The 20,838-nt window shown below is 38.0% G+C and overlaps 1 protein-coding gene across 1 annotated transcript in view; it reads left to right on the top strand.

Annotated features, from left to right (window-relative positions):
* LOC128687402 (oplophorus-luciferin 2-monooxygenase non-catalytic subunit) overlaps positions 1 to 20,838 on the top strand; it is a 36,447-nt gene that overhangs the window by 10,041 nt on the left and 5,568 nt on the right. The window contains exons 2-6 of the mRNA XM_053774872.2: positions 10,316 to 10,431; positions 11,816 to 11,973; positions 13,153 to 13,338; positions 17,159 to 17,294; positions 18,380 to 18,510. Of these exons, the coding sequence (XP_053630847.2) occupies positions 10,316 to 10,431; positions 11,816 to 11,973; positions 13,153 to 13,338; positions 17,159 to 17,294; positions 18,380 to 18,510 (727 nt within the window). The remainder of the gene's footprint in view (positions 1 to 10,315; positions 10,432 to 11,815; positions 11,974 to 13,152; positions 13,339 to 17,158; positions 17,295 to 18,379; positions 18,511 to 20,838) is intronic.

The raw sequence follows: 20,838 nt of genomic DNA, 5'->3' as shown, positions 1-20,838 counted from the left end.
AGAGCAAATGAGAGAGTGGGTGAGATGTTATCAACAAATTTTGTTGAAAATAAGAAAAAGTTTTGGAGTGAGATTAACAAGTTAAGAAAGCCTAGAGAACAAATGGATTTGTCAGTTAAAAATAGGAGAGGAGAGTTATTAAATGGAGAGTTAGAGGTATTGGGAAGATGGAGGGAATATTTTGAGGAAGTGTTAAATGTTGATGAAGATAGGGAAGCTGTGATTTCGTGTATAGGGCAAGGAGGAATAATATCTTGTAGGAGTGAGGAAGAGCCAGTTGTGAGTGTGGGGGAAGTTCGTGAGGCAGTAGGTAAAATGAAAGGGGGTAAGGCAGCTGGGATTGATGGGATAAAGATAGAAATGTTAAAAGCAGGTGGGGATATAGTTTTGGAGTGGTTGGTGCAATTATTTAATAAATGTATGGAAGAGGGTAAGGTACCTAGGGATTGGCAGAGAGCATGCATAGTTCCTTTGTATAAAGGCAAAGGGGATAAAAGAGAGTGCAAAAATTATAGGGGGATAAGTCTGTTGAGTATACCTGGCAAAGTGTATGGTAGAGTTATTATTGAAAGAATTAAGAGTAAGACGGAGAATAGGATAGCAGATGAACAAGGAGGCTTTAGGAAAGGTAGGGGGTGTGTGGACCAGGTGTTTACAGTGAAACATATAAGTGAACAGTATTTAGATAAGGCTAAAGAGGTCTTTGTGGCATTTATGGATTTGGAAAAGGCGTATGACAGGGTGGATAGGGGGGCAATGTGGCAGATGTTGCAGGTGTATGGTGTAGGAGGTAGGTTACTGAAAGCAGTGAAGAGTCTTTACGAGGATAGTGAGGCTCAAGTTAGAGTATGTAGGAAAGAGGGAAATTATTTCCCAGTAAAAGTAGGCCTTAGACAAGGATGTGTGATGTCACCGTGGTTGTTTAATATATTTATAGATGGGGTTGTAAGAGAAGTAAATGCGAGGGTCTTGGCAAGAGGCGTGGAGTTAAAAGATAAAGAATCACACATAAAGTGGGAGTTGTCACAGTTGCTCTTTGCTGATGACACTGTGCTCTTGGGAGATTCTGAAGAGAAGTTGCAGAGATTGGTGGATGAAATTGGTAGGGTGTGCAAAAGAAGAAAATTAAAAGTGAATACAGGAAAGAGTAAGGTAAAGAGGATAACAAAAAGATTAGGTGATGAAAGATTGGATATCAGATTGGAGGGAGAGAGTATGGAGGAGGTGAATGTATTAAGATATTTGGGAGTGGACGTGTCAACGGACGGGTCTATGAAAGATGAGGTGAATCATAGAATTGATATATATAGATATATATATATATATAGATATATATATATAGATATATATATATATATAGATATATATATATATATATATGTCGTGCCGAATATGTAAAACTGGTCAATTAGCAAGAACTCATTTAAAATTAAGTCCTTTCTAGAAATTTCTCTTATACGTTTAAAGATATATTTTTTTCATTAACGTTAATGTAAAAATTTATAATTTTGCACTAAAAGGAACTTAGAAAACTTACCTAACCTTATTATAACAATTTATTTTAGCCTAACCCAACTAAATATATTTTAGATTTGTTTACAATAATTTAATACTAAACAAACACAGTGAAAAATTTTTTTTTCGTTAGGTTCAGAATGATTTTGGAGAAATTATTGCATACACAAATTTTCACTTGTCCTATATGGCAAGATGAGCGTTGCTATTTAAGCCAAGATCGCAAGTTCTGCCTATTCGGCACGACATATATATATATATATATATATATATATATATATATATATATATATATATATATATATATATATATATATATATACATACTATATATATATATATATATATATATATATATATATATATATATATATATATATATGTCGTGCCGAATAGGCAGAACTTGCGATCTTGGCTTAAATAGCAACGCTCATCTTGCCAAATAGGGCAAGTGAAAATTTGTGTATACAATAATTTCGCCAAAATCATTCTGTACCTAACGAGAAAAATATATTTCACTGTGTTAGTTTAGTATTAAATTTTTGTAAACAAATCTTAAATATATTTAGTTGGGTTAGGCTAAAATAAATTGCGTTTGTTATAATAAGGTTAGGTAAGTTTTCTAAGTTCCTTTTGGTGCAAAATTATAAATTTTTACATCAACAATAATGAAAAAAATATATATTTAAATGTATAAGAGAAAATTTTAGAAAGGTCTTAATTTTAAATGAGTTCTTGCTAATTGACCTGTTTTACATATTCGGCACGACATATATATATATATATATATATATATATATATATATATATATATATATATATATATATATATATATATATATATATATATATATATATATATATATATATATATGTACTATATATATATATATATATATATATATATATATATATATATATATACCATATATATATATATATATATATATATATTTATATATATATATATACTATATATATATATATATATATATATATATATATATATATATATATATATATATATATATATATATATATTATATATATACTAAATATATATAGTATACATATATATATATATATATATATATATATACTAAATATATATACAGTATATATATATATATATATATATATCTACTGTTTATATATACTATATATATATATATATATATATATATATATATATATATATATATATATATATATATATATATATATATGTGGGAGACGACCGACTTCTTGAAAAATATATATATATATATATATATATATATATATATATATATACAGTATATATATATATATATATATATATATACTGTATATATATATATATATATATATATATATATATATATATATATATATATATATATATATACTATATATACTATATATATATATATATATATATATATATATATATACTATATATATATATATATATATATATATATATATATATATATATATATATATATATATATATATATATATATACTATATATATATACATATATATATAATATATATATATATATATATATATATATATATATATATATATATATATACTATATATATATATATATATATATATATATATATATATATATATATATATATATATATATATATATATATATATACATATATACATACACAGTGTATGACGATTTACATTTGGGTATGGATCTTATCAGTTTATTAGAGGTAGGGATGCAACATATGTTTCCCCTCTAGACAGCTACAGTTAGGTACTTGATGAGAAAAAGGGGAGGAGGGGTAGCCCTTGGATCTCTAGTAGTTTCTATACTTCTGAAACCAAATTCTTAGAAATGGATCTGAGGAAACACTGTACAGTGAAAGCTGTTATTGGGACAAAGTTTCACTCAGGGTAGAGTTACATCTACCCTGAGTGAAACCTTGTCCTAGTAATAACTTGTTTGCTATTAACCCGGTATATACATCCAAATGCTTAGAAAAAACCGTGACACCTACCACACTACCATACAAATGAGTTGTGGCGGCGGTAGTGGTTTGTTCATGAAGAAGCTAGAGTCTCCTGACACTGTGCTGGCCTACCTCAGCTAGGTTTTCTGCCCATTTCCAAAAAACAAAGCATCACTACATAGTACCGCAGTGTATCCTACGATGATCCTCTCATGGATATCCAAAATATACCGTTTTCGTTACATTACTCCTCTATCATAGGATGGAAGATAAGATATTCCTTACCACATTACCACAGGAGAGATGGTGACACATACCACACCAGAAAAGACAACGGACATTATGTACCACACAATGGTATGGTGCCACAACGACAAAGATAACATTTCTTGTCACGCTATCACAGAAGGGGACTTGGTCAAATCTTCTATAACTCGAGCGACGAGCATAACACTAAGGTCCCAGACCCTGAATTCATTACGTGCATCTGTAATATAATCTTTTAATTACCTCGAAGAGGATGGGTATGGGGCACATAAAACAATCAAACAGCAACAACATTGAAAGTATGCCTGGGAAACTCTGTCTGTATGACGCAATTTGTTAATAAATACATGAATACACCGCCTTGCGACCCTTGGCAATTTACCTCACCAAGTAATTCTCCTTTCCCTAGGAGTTGATTCACCGATTTGAAAAATCCCTCCAAATTGAGTTCTTTAAACAGTTTCGCAGATGAAATCACAATCTTCCCTTATTAACAAATATTTATCACCATTATGTCCTCCCTATAAAAATTAAAACAACCGGAGACATTATAATTTCAAGCCACAAAAAACTGCGCAAAACTTACCACCCTTTCGAATTCTAACCTCTCAAACATAATGAAACAAGTTACACTCAGCTCATCATCACTCTCTCGACCTCTCAAACACGCTCAAACAGTTTAGTACGTTTATTCAGGCATACATAAATACAGTTACATAGATTATCATACATAGCAGCATATGTGTAGAGAACCTAGGATAACCCAAAAAAGTCAAATTGACTTATTTCCACTGGGGGCCTCAGAACGGACTATATCTTCATCCTCTCCAATCCCCCAATCAAATCTTCACCATTCACACAAGTTCAATTTTTATATTAATCCAGATCTAAAAGACATTCTCACATCAGCATTACATTAAATTGTAGGTACACACTGCTTAAAATGTGTTGTTTTTAAAATAAATATTACGTAAATGGGTAAGTGGCAATGCTATCCTATTGTCTAAGGGTATATAGGACCCCTTTAACATAATATCTACTTAACATGTTTATAACACCTACTTACCCTTTACCACTATTTTTCTCCTACAGTAATATCCCCACAATCTTTTTGCCCTATTTTCCATATAATTTCTACCCAATTAAACTTATTTTAAGAAATTTCTTAATACTGTATTTTCATTACTTATTTCATCCCCGCTTTATCTGTCTATGTATTTAACCCTCACATTTGTGTCTAAATTAGTCTTTTCCCAAATATACTTTTTTTAATACAATATACTTTTTAGTATTCCTTTGTTAATATACCAGCTGTTTATACTTATAATATTACCCCACTTTTTTTTATCTTAGTTTTAGTACAGAATTCACACAAATTTCCTCTTTTTTTTAAGATATCTAATTTACTAACTCATACCTCCATCTGTCTGTACTTACAATATTACACTTTGTATCCTGGTTTCAACATAATTCCCACTCATATATAATGATTTTATGATATTTCTTTATATTTCCGGTTTATACTTTATTTTTTAGTATATTATTATTATAATCATAACTAAAGCCTAAATCCAATTTTTAGTATAACTCATAAATATACTTATTTTAAATCTTCTTTACCCTGTATATTCAACATTTTCCAATAAAACCCTATTTAATATATTTATCAACCTGCATATTCACCTAGTGGCACAACTAGCTACACAACCTGGCCAACAGCACAACCCTGGCCTAACCTGAACCTAGCTTGGCCTTGCCTTCTTACCTAGCCTAGCCTTAACCTTGCCTTAGCCTAGGCCTACTGGCACAGCCTTCTTAGCTAACTTCTTTAACCCTAGCCTACAACACACACAACCTGCCTTAGCTTCTTCTTAACCTAGCCTGGCCTAACTTCAGCCTGCACAAGCACAACTTCTTCTTCAAGCCTAGGCCTGGCCTAGCACAACCTGGCCTGGCCAGGCCTGGCCTAGGCCTACCCTGGCCTGGCCAGGCCTGGCCCTGCCTGGCCCTGGCACCTGCCTAGGCACAACACCAGCACAGCCTGGCACCAACCTGCCTGGCCTTGGCCTTGCACAACCTAACCTAACTGGCCTACTTGGCCTTGGCACAAGCACAACCTGCCTAACTTAGCTTACAACCTGCACAGCCTACCTAGGCACAAGCCTGGCCTAGGCCTGGCCTAAGCCTTTTTTAATAATAATAATAATAATAATAATAATAATAATAATAATAATAATAATAATAATAAAATATAATAATAATAATAATAATAATAATAATAATAATAATAATAATAATAATAATAATAATAATAATAAAATTTATTGACTAACATAACTTACCATTAGCTATTCAACCTATTACACCTAAATCGCATATATTAAGACTAAAGTCTTAATATATGCGGACGTAAATTTTGGCGGGTGCAGCGAGCCCAGCTTTCTCGGGCTTCCCAATGGATTTAATAACAAATTACGTCGCACAGACCGAGTTATCTAGGAATGTTTTCCCTACTAGGCATGTCGATGATGGGTCGTTATCAGCGGCGCGAAGAAAGGAGGGACAAAGGGAAGTGAGGGAGGGAGGTGAGGGAGGGAGGTGAGGTATCACTAACACAAGGATAACTACAGATGGGCTTTCACATGATAGTTGATAATGTGAGAAATACACACATGTTCACACACACAGAGACTCCACACAATTTCTCCCAGTTGTCTTGTCTTCAGTTAATTTATCCTATACATCTTCATTTTTTCAGTGGTTATATCAACGACTACCTCCATTCCATGATTCTACTGCTCTGTGATGAAAAACTTTGTTTTTATCTTTGCTAAGAATCTTAATCTTCCTTTATGACATTATATGTTATGTTTCTTCTCTTCCTCCTATCAGTCAACGAAGGTATTTTTAACGTTTTTCTCTTTTCATGAAAATTATATATATATATATATATATATATATATATATATATATATATATATATATATATATATATATATATATATATATATATATATATAATATATATATATATATATATATATATATATATATATATATATATATATATATATATATATATATATATATATATATATATATATATATCTCAGAACCATCTCGTGTGTCGCCTTTGGATTTTTTTATCCTGTCATGGTGATTTTTCAGTACGCATATTCCGATTTAGACATTACATACTTTGTGAACAACTTTTATTAACATTTCCCTATTCACATACTCCAATGTTCTTGATAGTTTACCAGTATTGACCTAAGAAAAGCGTTTGACACAGTAGACCACGGCATCCTACTCCACAATCTTGACCACTATGGTATAAGAGGCCATGCGCTTGCATATTTTAAATCCTACCTTTCTAATAGGTATCACTATGTCACCATTAAAGACACAGCCTCATCAGTACGGCCACTTGATACTGGAGTTCCGCAGGGAAGTGTCCTTGGACCCCTGCTCTTCCTCATTTACATCAATGATCTTCCAAACATATCTCAACACTTGAAACCCATTCTCTTTGCTGACGACACGACTTATGTCATCTCCCACCCTAATCTTGCCACCCTCAACACCATTGCTAACGAGGAGCTGCTCAAAATATCGACTTGGATGACAGCCAATAAACTTACACTTAACACTGGCAAAACCTACTATATTATGTTTGGTAGCAGAGCAGGTGTTCCGCAACTTAACATTAAGATCGACAACACTTTAATTGCCAGACATAATGACGTCAAATTCCTTGGCCTATATCTCGACAACAACCTAAATTTCAGCACCCATATCCAACACATAACAAAAAAAAGTATCCAAAACGGTGGGGATCCTCTCCAAGATACGATACTACGTACCGCAAACTGCCCTTCTCACACTATACCATTCACTTATATATCCACACCTCACCTATGCTAACTGTGCTTGGGGTTCAACTGCAGCAACACACCTAAAGCCAATAATAACCCAACAAAAAGCCGCAGTAAGAATAATCACTAAATCCCATCCCTGGCAACACCCTCCCCCCCCCACTCTTCATAGATCTAAACTTACTCCCTGTTCAGAACATCCACACTTACTACTGTGCAATCTATATCTACAGGACCTTAAATTCCAATATTAACCTTGACCTAAAACGCTTTCTTGATAGTTGTGACAGGATCCACAGGCATAACACCAGACACAAACATCTCTATGACATTCCCCGAGTTCGACTAAACCTTTACAAAAATTCAATGTATTTCAAAGGACCTAAAATCTGGAACACCCTACCTGAAAACTCTAGAACTGCAGACACATTCATCACTCTCAAAACTACAGTTAGAAAACATCTTATCTCCCTGATCCACCCCGACAACTAACTACATGATAACCACCTGGTGGTTCAAAATTACACTCACTCACCCACTGACTATAAACCCAGAAATACTAATCTTAATCTTAAAATAATAAATTCTAACTAGTCATAAGTTTGCCTATGTTACTCAAATATAGACACTTTGTATTGTGCCAAAATAAAAGCATTCACATTGCTAAACTCAAAATTATGATGTAGTCACTTAGCCTTAATACTATAATCTGTAAGGACTTTATGTTAAGAATTAATCTAAGTCTGCTCGAAATGCCTAGCCATGCTAGGTATCCTAGTGGCCCCCTCTGTAATTAGTATTTTATAACATGTAAACCACAAAATACCCAAATTCTGTAAACCCCACATTGTAACCCTTATAGAGATTAAACTTGAATTGAATTGAATTGAATTGAACAGTGTGAGTTTCTCACAGTTTCATTTGTGATTTTTCTCTTGATAATCCCGTATATTTTGTGTGTGTGTGTGTGTGTGTGTGTGTGTGTGTGTGTGTGTGTGTGTGTGTGTGTGTGTGTGTGTGTGTGTGTGTGTGTGTGTGTGTGTGTGTGTTCACCTATTTGTGGTCGGGGTGTTCGAGTCCTAGTTCTTGGCCCCACCTCTAAACAAGCCATAATTGAATTTATTCCCTCCTGTTATACCTATTCTTAAAGGTGTACAGAATCTGCCTCCATCACTTCATCAAGGTCAGTTTAACATCTTCATGACTCACGAAATCGTAATGACACGATTGCAAACAAACCATACCCCGGCCGGGATTGAACCCGCGGTCAAAGAGTCTCAAAACTCCAGCCCGTCGCGTTAGCCACTATTATGCACCCCATACTCATCCCTGGGCGGTAGTCAAAACATTACAGAGGTACATAAGGGGTCCAGGGATTGGGGCGCAAAGTTTTGATAACTGAAGAAGTTACAGTGGTAATGAACTATTTACATGTTTATATCCGGTCACACTCGTAATGAGTTATTTATGCAGACATTAATTTGGTCTCTCACACTTCAGGTCACTCCGTTTTTTTTTTTTTTTTTTTTTTTGCCATTCTAAAGCTAGAAAAAACATTTTCTTAGTATCTGTATCGTGTCTATGTTTCCTGTATCCCCCACATTGCAGCCTCTTGATAAATCTTACCTCTACATCCCATAAAGTCCTTCCAGTATCTTCTCTATTTTAATCACATCTTCTCTGGCCCCTTTTATCCACCAGCGACTCGGATGTTATCAGGTTCAGTTCTTCTCATAGTCGGTGTGTTTGTCGGTATGTTTACGTCGGCTTTTTCGCCTAGGTGTGTGTGTGTTATCTGCAACGATAAATTTTTTCAGTCGCATCTCTGTGAAAGTGTATCAGCTGTTCGTGACTATTAATTAATAGTATTAAATTATTTTAGGAAAATCGAAAAGAATTAATCTAAAAAAGAATTGTAATCTATACATAAAGAGTAGTATAACAACAATAATAATAAACAATTGGAATAATAACAACAACTACCACAACAAAATGAAGAACCACCATACTGTTGCATATTTACAGGAAAAAGTACATCAATATGACAGATCTAGAGAAAATACTGAGAGAAATTTCTGAGCGGCCTCCATGTAGCATTGATAGCATAAGATTACCAACTGACTCGGTTGCTTCGTCTAGACAAGCGAAGGCTATCTAGAGCCCGTTTTAAAGGACGCAATATTTAGTTTACAAAAACAATGGTGAAATATAGAATATGGAGGGAGGAATAGAGAGGAATAGAAAGAGAGAGGGTGAGAGGAAAAGAGAGGGGAGAGCGGTAATTAAAGAGAAAGAAGGGGAAAGTAAGGATGAAGGAGAGGAAGAAGGATTATAATAAGAATTATTATTTTTATTACTATTATTACGATATTCATCTGCTATGTAAGCGAAACATTGCGACATATATATACCCAAGTGCCCTATTTATCAGCTTGTTGGTGTTGTGTATCATCAATACTAAGATACCCCAAGGGTCATACAGGCGTGGGAATAGGAGGTAATTAAGTTTAATCCGAGGAATGGGAAGGTAGTTCAAATTTCTTGGATCAAAGAAAGAGTACCGTGCAAATATCGCTGGTTTACATATACTAAGTTAACCAGTTATTGTTGTTAAAGTGCGTTTATATGTACTAAGTTTACCAGAGTTGTTTGTTGCACTGTGTTTGCATGTACTAAGTTGACCGAGTTGTTTGTTGCAGTGTTCGTGTGTGAACTCGACGACAGCAGAGCTGAGCTGCGGGCCGGACCTGGCCTCTTGTGCTCAGCTGACGCAGATCCTCTCCGCCGTCATCTTCCCCGTCACTGATTACTTCAGGTGAGCTCAGCCAGTGGCAGCACTCTCCAGGTAAGCTCCTCCGACACCCGTAAAGGTCATACAGCGCCTGGGGAATGAGAAGCAACCAGGTTTGACCCGAGGAAGGGGAGGGGAGCTTCAATTCTTTAGATCAAGAGCTTTCACCAGCATCACGGCACCCCTCTTCTCTTTCCTTTGTAATGGGTTATCCTCACACTACAGAAATTAATCTAGTAGTATGATCCATACGGATTTAGCGCTTGTTTTCGGTTGATGAAGTCTTTGAAGTCGTCTTAAATGTTAATTTATTCCCCACAGTGAAGAACTTTCTAACAAACTTTCTGAACTTCTTTTTCTTTAGTTTATATCTGTGGTCTCTGATCTTTTTGCTGATGGAGTTAGGAAATCTTGTCAGTTCTTTCGCATCTTTTCACAATCTTATATATATAGTTATCACGTCTCCTCTTTCTCCGTCAACTAATGAAGACATGTCTATAATTTTGAGCATTTCTTCGAAAAATCATCATTTTTAGCTCGCCTTTGGACTTTTCAGGTCTGTTCAGGACAGACCGAAACGTCGTCATAGGTTCACTCTCGCAAGTGCGAGTTATTTGTGAATTATACTAGGACTGCATATTCCTTTTTGTTCTAAAATACGGTACCTATTACTTTAACATTTCCACATCCAATTATCTACAGACTATGTTAGTTAGCTAGTGTTGTGCAGGAGTATCTGGGATGGGATATATATGCGCACTTGCACTGTACTGAAAATACCTGATTACAGGTTAATGATTGGTTGCAACCAATTGATTATTAATAAGGAAACTGGCTTCTTCTTGTTGATTCGCCGGTATTCTCCCGGCCCGGGCCTTTTCCAAGGGGTGGCCCGGCCTTGGCTCCCTGTCGAGGGAGTGTCTGAGACCTAAGTCTCCCATGGGAGGAGGTACAAGTACCTCCTCATCGTTGGGACCAACTGTCCCCAGGCCTAGCCACATTCCCCGCCCTCACGGGGCTCGTAGTGAGAAGCTAGGCCTCTCTGGTCTGCCATCCTCGCCCCAAGAGGGCTAATGGGAATGGCAGTCTTGTGAGCTGCAAGCTCTGGCTCAGGCACCTACCCTCCCCTAGAAGAGCTGGGCATGGTGTCGATCAGGAAACTGGCTTTATTCTACCAAAGTATTATGAGAAAAGATGTGAAAAAACTATTTGCAGCTTAGGTATAAGCGAAATATTTCTGAAGATTATTTTAAATTCATGGGGAAACACAATTAATCAGGTTTAATCTAAAGAAAATGAGGGTAGCTCCAACTCCTTCAATAAAGTGCCCTTCAGCAGCACCTAGGCAACCCTTTGGATGGGTGACTGAAAAAATATGTGTTGTTTACTATGTGTTCCTTGGTTGCAGACTGCTCGTGGACGGCACCAGACTGAACTGCATGATTGAGGAGGATTTGTGGGGGATCCTTACCTTCCAGGAGATCATTCTTATGAACAATCAGTTCAAGACTATAGATAATTACGCCTTCCTTCCCTTCAACAATACGCTCAAGCTACTGAACATGGGTACGGCACTCCTCTTGTTGTTATTGTTTTTATTATTGTTAGTGTTATTATTGCTACTGCTATTATTACTATTATTGTTAGTAATAATAATTATTATATTGTTATTCATAATGTTATTCCTTGCAGATACCTTCAACGCTTAGTCCCGTGTTCCGTGTTCATTCACTTAGGAAAGTTAAGATGACATTTCGGTCCGCCCTAGACCATTATCAAGTCGATATTCTGGAAACGTTTCGCCAGCGGGTGGCTTCTTCAGTCCTCTACGGAGAAGAACGGTAGAATAGTAGGAGGAGTTTTAAGCAATCAGTCCCTCAGCCAGGAGTCGATGTGTTCAGTCCATCAGTCTTGATGAAAGTACAGCGTATTCACAGAAAAGGGGGTTATATACATCAGATACGTAAGGTGAAGCAGTGGTTGGTGGCGTCAGCAGCTGAAAAACCCACTAGAGTAAGGAGACCATGTCTATACTTTTAGACAATATTTGAAGAATTCCATTTCAACCTGAACTATAGGCATGATCTACTTCTACTAGTGGGTCTTTTCCCACTGGTGACGCTACCTACCGCTGCTTCACCTCACCTGTCTGCAATATATAAGACCTTCTCCACGCATTTGCTGTAACAGAAATTATATAGAAATGATTATCATGATAACCATAATTTTTAAAGGGGCGGACCGGTAAGCCAGTGGAAGGCCTCGGTCAGATGACCAAAAGCTCCAGCTGTGGTCATGTGACTAAGATCTGCGTTGTGAAACGTCCTGTTTCATGACAAACATTATACCTACCTACCATTTGCTATATTTTTATCAAGATTGACGAACTGAACACATCGACTCCAGACTGAGGGCTTATTACATCAAACTTCTCATCTTCCACCGCTCTTTTCTGTATTGGACTGAAAAAGTCACTGTTGACGAAAGGAAAGGAACATTATGACGAGGTTTTAGTGCATCCTGGACATGTGTTAAGTCTGAAATGGCTTGACAATGGTCCAGAACAAATCGGAGAGTCGTCATAAGGTTCCTCTCTTGAGTGCGGATGTATGAGGATGATTATTATATATATGAGGTGCTAAATCCTTGTGAAATATGTCATTCAGCTAAATCATGAGATTCAATTCTCCGTCAGTTACCTAGTTGTACTTAATTCTTGAGAACTTATCCTTACATCCTTTATAGGTCAGAACAAATTGGCAAACGTTTACTTCCCAACCCTGAGCGACCAGCCGTACCTGGAGCAAGTGTTCTTGCAGAATAACAATCTCGATTTCATCCCTGGATATACAAGCGTAGTACTGGAACACCTGAGAATCTTCGTCGCCTCGAGCAATATGATCTACGAGATAGAGCCTTACACTTTTAATGGTGAGGTCACCTTAGTTTCTGCCTGTAATCACCTTCTTAATACTCGCCTATCTGTGGTTGCAGGGATCAAGTCTCGGCTCCTGGTCTCAGCCTCTCAGCTTGCCACTTCCCAGATTTACTCAGCCTCGTGGGCCCCGTTGTACTTGTTCTTAAAAGTATTTATAGAGCCTGCATCTACCCACGTCTTCATCGAGATTATTTCACTTCACGATCACTTTGAGACCGAAGAAATACTTCCTGACATCCCTGTGGCTCATCTGTGTCTAACCTAGTTCCTACTTCTCGCCTCTCAAACAGTTCGTCCCTGTCTGCCCTATCAATTCTCCAGACTTTTGTATATTGTTTTCATGTGTCCCCTTGGTTCTTCTGTCCTCCAATGCCGTTAGATCCGATTCAGTTAGCTTGTCCTCGTAGCTTATGCCCCTTTGTTCAGGAACAAGCCTTGTTGCATACTTCTGCGTGCTCCAAGATAGGTCTGACATATTGTATAAAGTGCCCGCAAAGACTCGTTGTTGATTTTCCTGAAGGCCACTCTAAGATTTGCTAGTCAAGCATTGGCTCGCCTAGCAAATCTAGTTCACATCAGCCGAAATGCTGGGCACTATGCTCACCCTTAGGTTTTTCTTTTTGAATGAGGTCTGTAACCACTGTCCCTTGTGTGTGTGTGTGTGTGTGTGTGTGTGTGTGTGTGTGTGTGTGTGTGTGTGTGTGTGTGTGTGTGTGTGTGTGTGTGTGTGTGTGTGTGCGTTCTCACCTAGTTGTACTACCTAGTTGTGGTTGTGGGGGTCGAGTCCCAGCTCCTGGCCCCGCCTCTTCAACTGGCCGCTACCCGGTCACTCTTCCCGCTCCGTGAGCTTTATCATACCTCTTCTTAAAGCTATGTATGGATCCTGTCTCCACTACATCACTACCCAGGCTATTCCACTTCCTGGCAACTCTGTAACTGAGGAAATACTTCCTAACATCCCTGTGGTTCATCCGAGTCTTCAGCTTCCAACTGTGACCCCTTGCTGCTATGTCCCATCTCTGGAACAGCCTGTCTCTGTCCACCTTGTCTATACCTCTCAGTATTTTATATGTCATTATTATATCCCCCCTAACTCTCCTGTCTTCCAGTGTCGTCAGGTCGATTTCCCTTAACCTCTCCTCGTAGGACATACCTCTTAGCTCCGGGACTAGTCTTGTTGCAAACCTTTGCACCTTCTCTAATTTCCTTACATGTTTGGCTAGGTGAGGGTTCCAAACTGGCTCTGCATATTCCAATATGGGCCTAACGTACACAGTACACAGGGTCCTTAATGATTCCTTATTTAGATGTCGGAATGCTGTTCTTAGGTTTGCCAGGCGCCCGTATGCTGCAGTGGTTATTTGGTTGATGTGCACCTCAGATGATGTTCCCGGTGTTATACTCACACCAAGATCCTTTTTCTTGAGTGAGGTTTGTAGGCTCTGACCCCCTAGACTGTACTCCGTCTGCGGTCTTCTTTGCCCTTACCCAATCTTCATGACTTTGCACTTGGTGGGGTTGAACTCCAGGAGCCAGTTGCTGGACCAGGTCTGCAGCCTGTCCAGATCTCTCTATAGTTCTGCCTGGTCCTCATCCAATTGGATTCTTCTCATCAACTTTACATCATCTGCAAACAGGAACACTTCGGAGTCTGTTCATTCCACCATGTCATTCACAAATACCAGAAACAGCACCGGTCCTGGGACTGACCCCTGTGAAACCCCATTCGTCACAGGCGCCCACTCTGACACCTCGCCACGTACAATGACTCGCTGTTGTCTTCCTTACAGGTATTCCCTGATCCATTGTAGTGCCTTCTCTGTTATCCCTGCCTGGTCCTCCAGCTTTTGCACTAATCTCTTGTGTGGAACTGTGTCAAACGCCTTCTTACAGTCCAAGAAAATGCAATCTACCCACCCCTCTCTATTGTCTTACTGCCGTCACCCTGTCATAAAACTCCAGGTTTGTGACGCAGGATTTCCCGTCCCTGAAACCGTGCTGGCTGTCTTTGATAAACTCATTCCTTTCTAGGTGCTCCACCACTCTTCTGATAATTTTCTCCATGACCTTGCATACTGTACACGTTAGTGACACTGGTCTGTAGTTTAATGTTTCGTGTCTGTCTCCTTTTTTAAAAATTAGGACTACATTTGCTGTCTTTCATACTTCCGGTAGTCGTCCTGTTTCAATAGATGTGTTGAAGATAGTTGTTAGTGGTACACAAAGCGCCTTTGCTCCCTCTCCAGGACCCATGGATAGATGTTATCCAGCCCTATCGCCTTTGAGGTATCTGGCTCGCTTAACAGCCTCTTCACTTCTTCCTCGGTTGTATGTATTGTGTCCAACACTTGATCGTGTACCCTACCTCTCTGCCTTTTTGGAGGCCCTTCTGTCTCTTCTGTGAACACTTCTTTGAATCTCCTGTTGAGCTCCTCACATACTTCGCGGTCGTTTTTTGTGACCTCTCCTCCTTCCTTCCTCAGCATGATTACCTGGTCCTTGATTGTCGTTCTCCTCCTGATGTGGCTGTACAACAGTTTTGGGTCAGATTTGGCTTTTGCTACTATGTCATTCTCATATTGCCTTTGGGCCTCCCGTCTTACCTGTGCATATATATTTCTGGCTCTACGACTGGTCTCCTTTTTCTCCTGGGTCCTTTGCCTTCTATACTTCTTCTGTTCCCTAGCACACTTGGTTTTGGCGTCCCTGCACCTTTGGGTGAACCACGAGCTCAACTTGGCTTTTTCATTATTCCTGTTACCCTTGGGTACAAACCTCTCCTCAGCTTCCTTACATATTGTTGTCACATATTCCATCATCTCGTCTACTGACTTCCCTGCCAGTTCTCTGTCCCACTGAACCCCGTTGAGGAGGTTCTTCATGCTTGCGTAGTCCCCTTTCTTGTAGCGCGTGTGTGTGTGTGAAAGAGGGAGGGAAGGTAGGAAGGAAGGAAGGAAGGAAGGAAGGAAGGAGGGAAGGAGGGAGGGAGGGAGGGAGGGAGGGAGGGAGGGAGGGAGGGAGAGAGAGAGAGAGAGAGAGAGAGAGAGAGAGAGAGAGAGAGAGTTACCTACGGTATTCATACAGGAGCTCGTAGCGTACCGTTTTCGGCATTTATCACGTATGTGTTAAATTTTCAGTTTGTATCCCTTACCAAGTCTTGGATCTCATTTCAGCAGCTTACTACAGTGTATATATATATATATATATATATATATATATATATATATATATATATATATATATATATATATATGTCGTGCCGAATAGGCAGAACTTGCGATCTTGGCTTAAATAGCAACGCTCATCTTGCCATATAGGACAAGTGAAAATTTGTGTATGCAATAATTTCGCCAAAATCATTCTGAACCTAACGAAAAAAATATATTTCACTGTGTTTGTTTAGTATTAAATTATTGTAAACAAATTTAAAATATATTTAGTTGGGTTAGGCTAAAATAAATTGTTCTTGTTTTAATAAGGTTAGGTAAGTTTTCTAAGATTCTTTTGGAGCAAAATTAAAATTTTTAACATTAACATTAATGAAAAAAATATATCTTTAAACGTATAAGAGAAAATTTTAGAAAGGACTTAATTTTAAATGAGTTCTTGCTAATTGACCAGTTTTACATATTCGGCACGACATATATATATATATATATATATATATATATATATATATATATATATATATATATATATATATATATATATATATATATTAAATACAATTTTCATTTTGTTTTACAAATCATAAATGTATAACTACAAAGGCATATATCAACGGGCAGTTAAGATGTTTTGTGTGGTTGTCAGGTCTGCCGAGCCTGGAGATGCTGGATCTATCGCACAACAGGATAGGTAAGCTGAGTGAGAACAGTCTCACCATCCACCACCACAGCGCCTCCGCCCTCAGCGTCGACCTCTCCCACAACGCCATCTCCTACATCGAGTAAGTAACCCTCGTGTTAATGCCGACGGATTATGGGACTAAGACACATATACGTAATAAGACATTTATTGAAAATGTTTCGGTACAAGTGGCGAAACGTATCCTTTAATGACTCACGAAATCGTAATGACACGATTGCAAACAAACCATACCCCGGCCGGGATTGAACCCGCGGTCAGAGAGTCTCAAAACTCCAGACCGTCGCGTTAGCCACTAGACCAGCTAGCCACAATAAGATTCGTCCAACTAGGTATATTTCTACACCATAGGAAGGTTAGCATAGGCACCACTGTGACCACAAATGCAAGTTTTTGTGTAGAAATATACCTAGTTGGACGAATCTTATTGTGGCTAGCTGGTCTAGTGGCTAACGCGACGGTCTGGAGTTTTGAGACTCTCTGACCGCGGGTTCAATCCCGGCCGGGGTATGGCTTGTTTGCAATCGTGTCATTACGATTTCGTGAGTCATGTTGACGGCAGTGAGGGACTTGAGCTAGAGTTCGTCACGGCCACGCTAGCTGGAGATTCGTCTGTAAAAACTTGCATTTGTGGTCACAGTGGTGCCTGTGCTAACCTTCCTATGGTGTAGAAATATACCTAGTTGGACGAATCTTGTTGTGGCTAGCTGGTCTAGTGGCTAACGCGACGGTCTGGAGTTTTGAGACTCTCTGACCGCGGGTTCAATCCCGGCCGGGGTATGGTTTGTATCCTTTAATAAATGTCTAACTGTGCATGTGTCTCATTTCATAACTTATTTTTATATTACCATACTTTCAAACTATTCAAAAGTCATTATTTTAGACGCCATCTCCTTTTTTTTACATTATTGCTATTATTATTAAAAATAAGCGGTCAAGCCGTATGGGTCATACAGTTGTATTTTTGTATGACAGGCATTTATATTCTTGTATTTGCTGTATATAATAGACACTTTAATATGAAGAGAAGACAGATGATCCGTGCTGCTTCATTCTAGGGATGAACATAACTTATTAGTAAGCCATCAATGCTAACTCCCTTCCCAACGCTGTTTCCCTGTCACCTTGGGGGTTCCTGTGGTGGTGGTGACGGGTGTGGCTGTGCAGACCTGGGGTGATAGCAGGAGTGAAGGTGTATGCCTTTAATCTTCAGTACAACCAGCTCATCACCCTCCAAGAGACAGTCTTCAGGCCTCTCATCGATTTGTCACGCGGAACCTCCAGGTTCTTGGTATCAGGTAGGCTGGCTCTCGCTCTACCCCTCTCCCTTCCCTCTGTTATGGCCTTTTTTTTATAGCCAGAACAATTAAAAGGATTCTTGTCTCAATTCTGTGTCCCGGGCATGGTTTTGAGTCCTAGTCGTCGTGTTCTGAATCTTAGCAAGGTTTTTAGACTCGTACATTTTAATTTTAGCTTAAGACTATTTACTTTGTTTTATACTTAATTCTAACTATAGATTCACTACAAATCTTATGATTACAAGCATTGATCCTGATACCAACCTCTTATTTAATGACTTAAATGAATCAAACAGTTACTGTAATTACTACACTGCAGAACAATCAAAGGCACTTCTCAGTGCCAACAACAACATAACTATCTTTAACTACAATATCAGATCTTTAAGCAAGCATTACGATGACCTCATAGCATTACTAAATTCCTTACATGCCAATATGTCCATCATTACACTAACTGAAACCTGGCTAAAGCCTGATAGTACAGATGTCTATGCCATTCCTGGTTACACAGCCATACACAACTGTAGGCCAGACCAACAAGGGGGTGGCACAGCCATATACTACTCAGACCAACTAGAATGTATCACTAATACTTGCACAAGGGATGAACATGGGGAATATATAATAGCTAAATTCAAATCCAAATACCTACAAAAACCTCTCACATTGATAAACATCTACAGAGTTCCACAGTCAAACATTAGCCAATTTAGTCAAAACCTAGGAAGTATGATAACTGATGCACGCATGAACAAAGATCACTTACTACTCTCAGGTGACTTCAATATAAATCTCCTGCAAGACCAGGACCCACACGTTACTGAATTCACAAACACAATGAGTAACTGTATGTTACTACCAACAGTAACAAAACCTACAAGAGTTACAGAGACTAGTGTTTCCCTACTTGACCACATCTGGACCAACACCATATCCCCTTTAAAATCAGGCATAATTACAGATAATACCACAGACCACTACCCTACTTTCCTCATAACAACTCTTGGTAAACTACCCCAAGACACTACTAAAGTCACCTTCAGACTTCACAATGAGGCAGCCATTAATAACTTCACAACAGCAGTAGCAAACATTGATTGGCACACTGAGCTAGAAATCTATACAGATATTGACGAATGTATTAATAATTTTCTAAAAAAGACCCAATACCTCTATAACAAGCACTGCCCTAAAAAAACTAAACAGATGACAGCTAAGAGACTGAACAGTCCCTGGCTAACACCCAGCATTCTCAAATCCATAAATACAAAACACCAATATGAAAAACAGTACAGAATGGGTCACATAACCAGAGACCAAACAAAACGTTACTCGTCAATCCTAACCAGCCTGATAAGAAGGGCAAAAAAATTGTATTATGAGAACAGATTATCCAACTTACGAGGTGATATAAAAAAGACCTGGAAAACCCTATCAGAAATTCTGGGAACAAAAAAGATATCACGAAATAGCGAAATAAAATTAGCAAAATCAGATGAACCCCAACTCCCACCAACAGAAACAGCAAACAGACTCAATGATTTCTTCTCCACTATAGGACAAAACCTTGCCAATAAAATCCCAAGCTCAGATACCCCACCAAATGACTACCTCACCGGCAACTACCCGAACACACTGTTCCTAGCTCCGACTAACCCATACGAAGTCTCCCTTATTATCAACGCACTAAAAAACAAGGCAGGAGATTTAAATACCTTACCACCCTTTATATACAAAAAACTGTCACAAGTGCTATCACCAATCATTGCAACACTCTTTAACAAATCCATAGAATCCTCCACCTTCCCTACAGTACTCAAAATAGCAAGGGTCACCCCGATCCACAAAGGAGGAGACCAAACAGAGTTGAATAATTATAGGCCAATATCCAACTTACACCCTCTCTCAAAAATCTTCGAAAAATTAATTCATAAACGAATCTACTCCTACCTTATCTCCCAAAACATACTCAACCCCTGCCAATTTGGATTCAGGCCTAATAAAAATACTAATGATGCTATTATACACATGCTAGAACATATATACACTGCAATAGAGAAAAAAGAAGTCCCACTGGGGATCTTCATTGACTTACGTAAAGCTTTTGATACAGTTGACCATGACTTGCTCCACGTAAAATTGTCACACTATGGTATAAGAGGGCACTCCCTCAACTACCTCAAGTCATACCTCAGATTACGGATTGCGAAAAAGATTTAGGAGTTCTGGTTAGCAGTAATCTGAAACCAAGACAACAGTGCATAAGTGTTCGCAATAAAGCTAATAGAATCCTTGGCTTCATATCAAGAAGCATAAATAATAGGA

Source organism: Cherax quadricarinatus, chromosome 40 (genome assembly GCF_038502225.1).
Source record: "Cherax quadricarinatus isolate ZL_2023a chromosome 40, ASM3850222v1, whole genome shotgun sequence".
Classification (NCBI taxonomy): domain Eukaryota; kingdom Metazoa; phylum Arthropoda; class Malacostraca; order Decapoda; family Parastacidae; genus Cherax; species Cherax quadricarinatus.
Note: the sequence above shows the minus strand (reverse complement) of the source record. Positions and strands in the feature narration are given on the sequence as shown.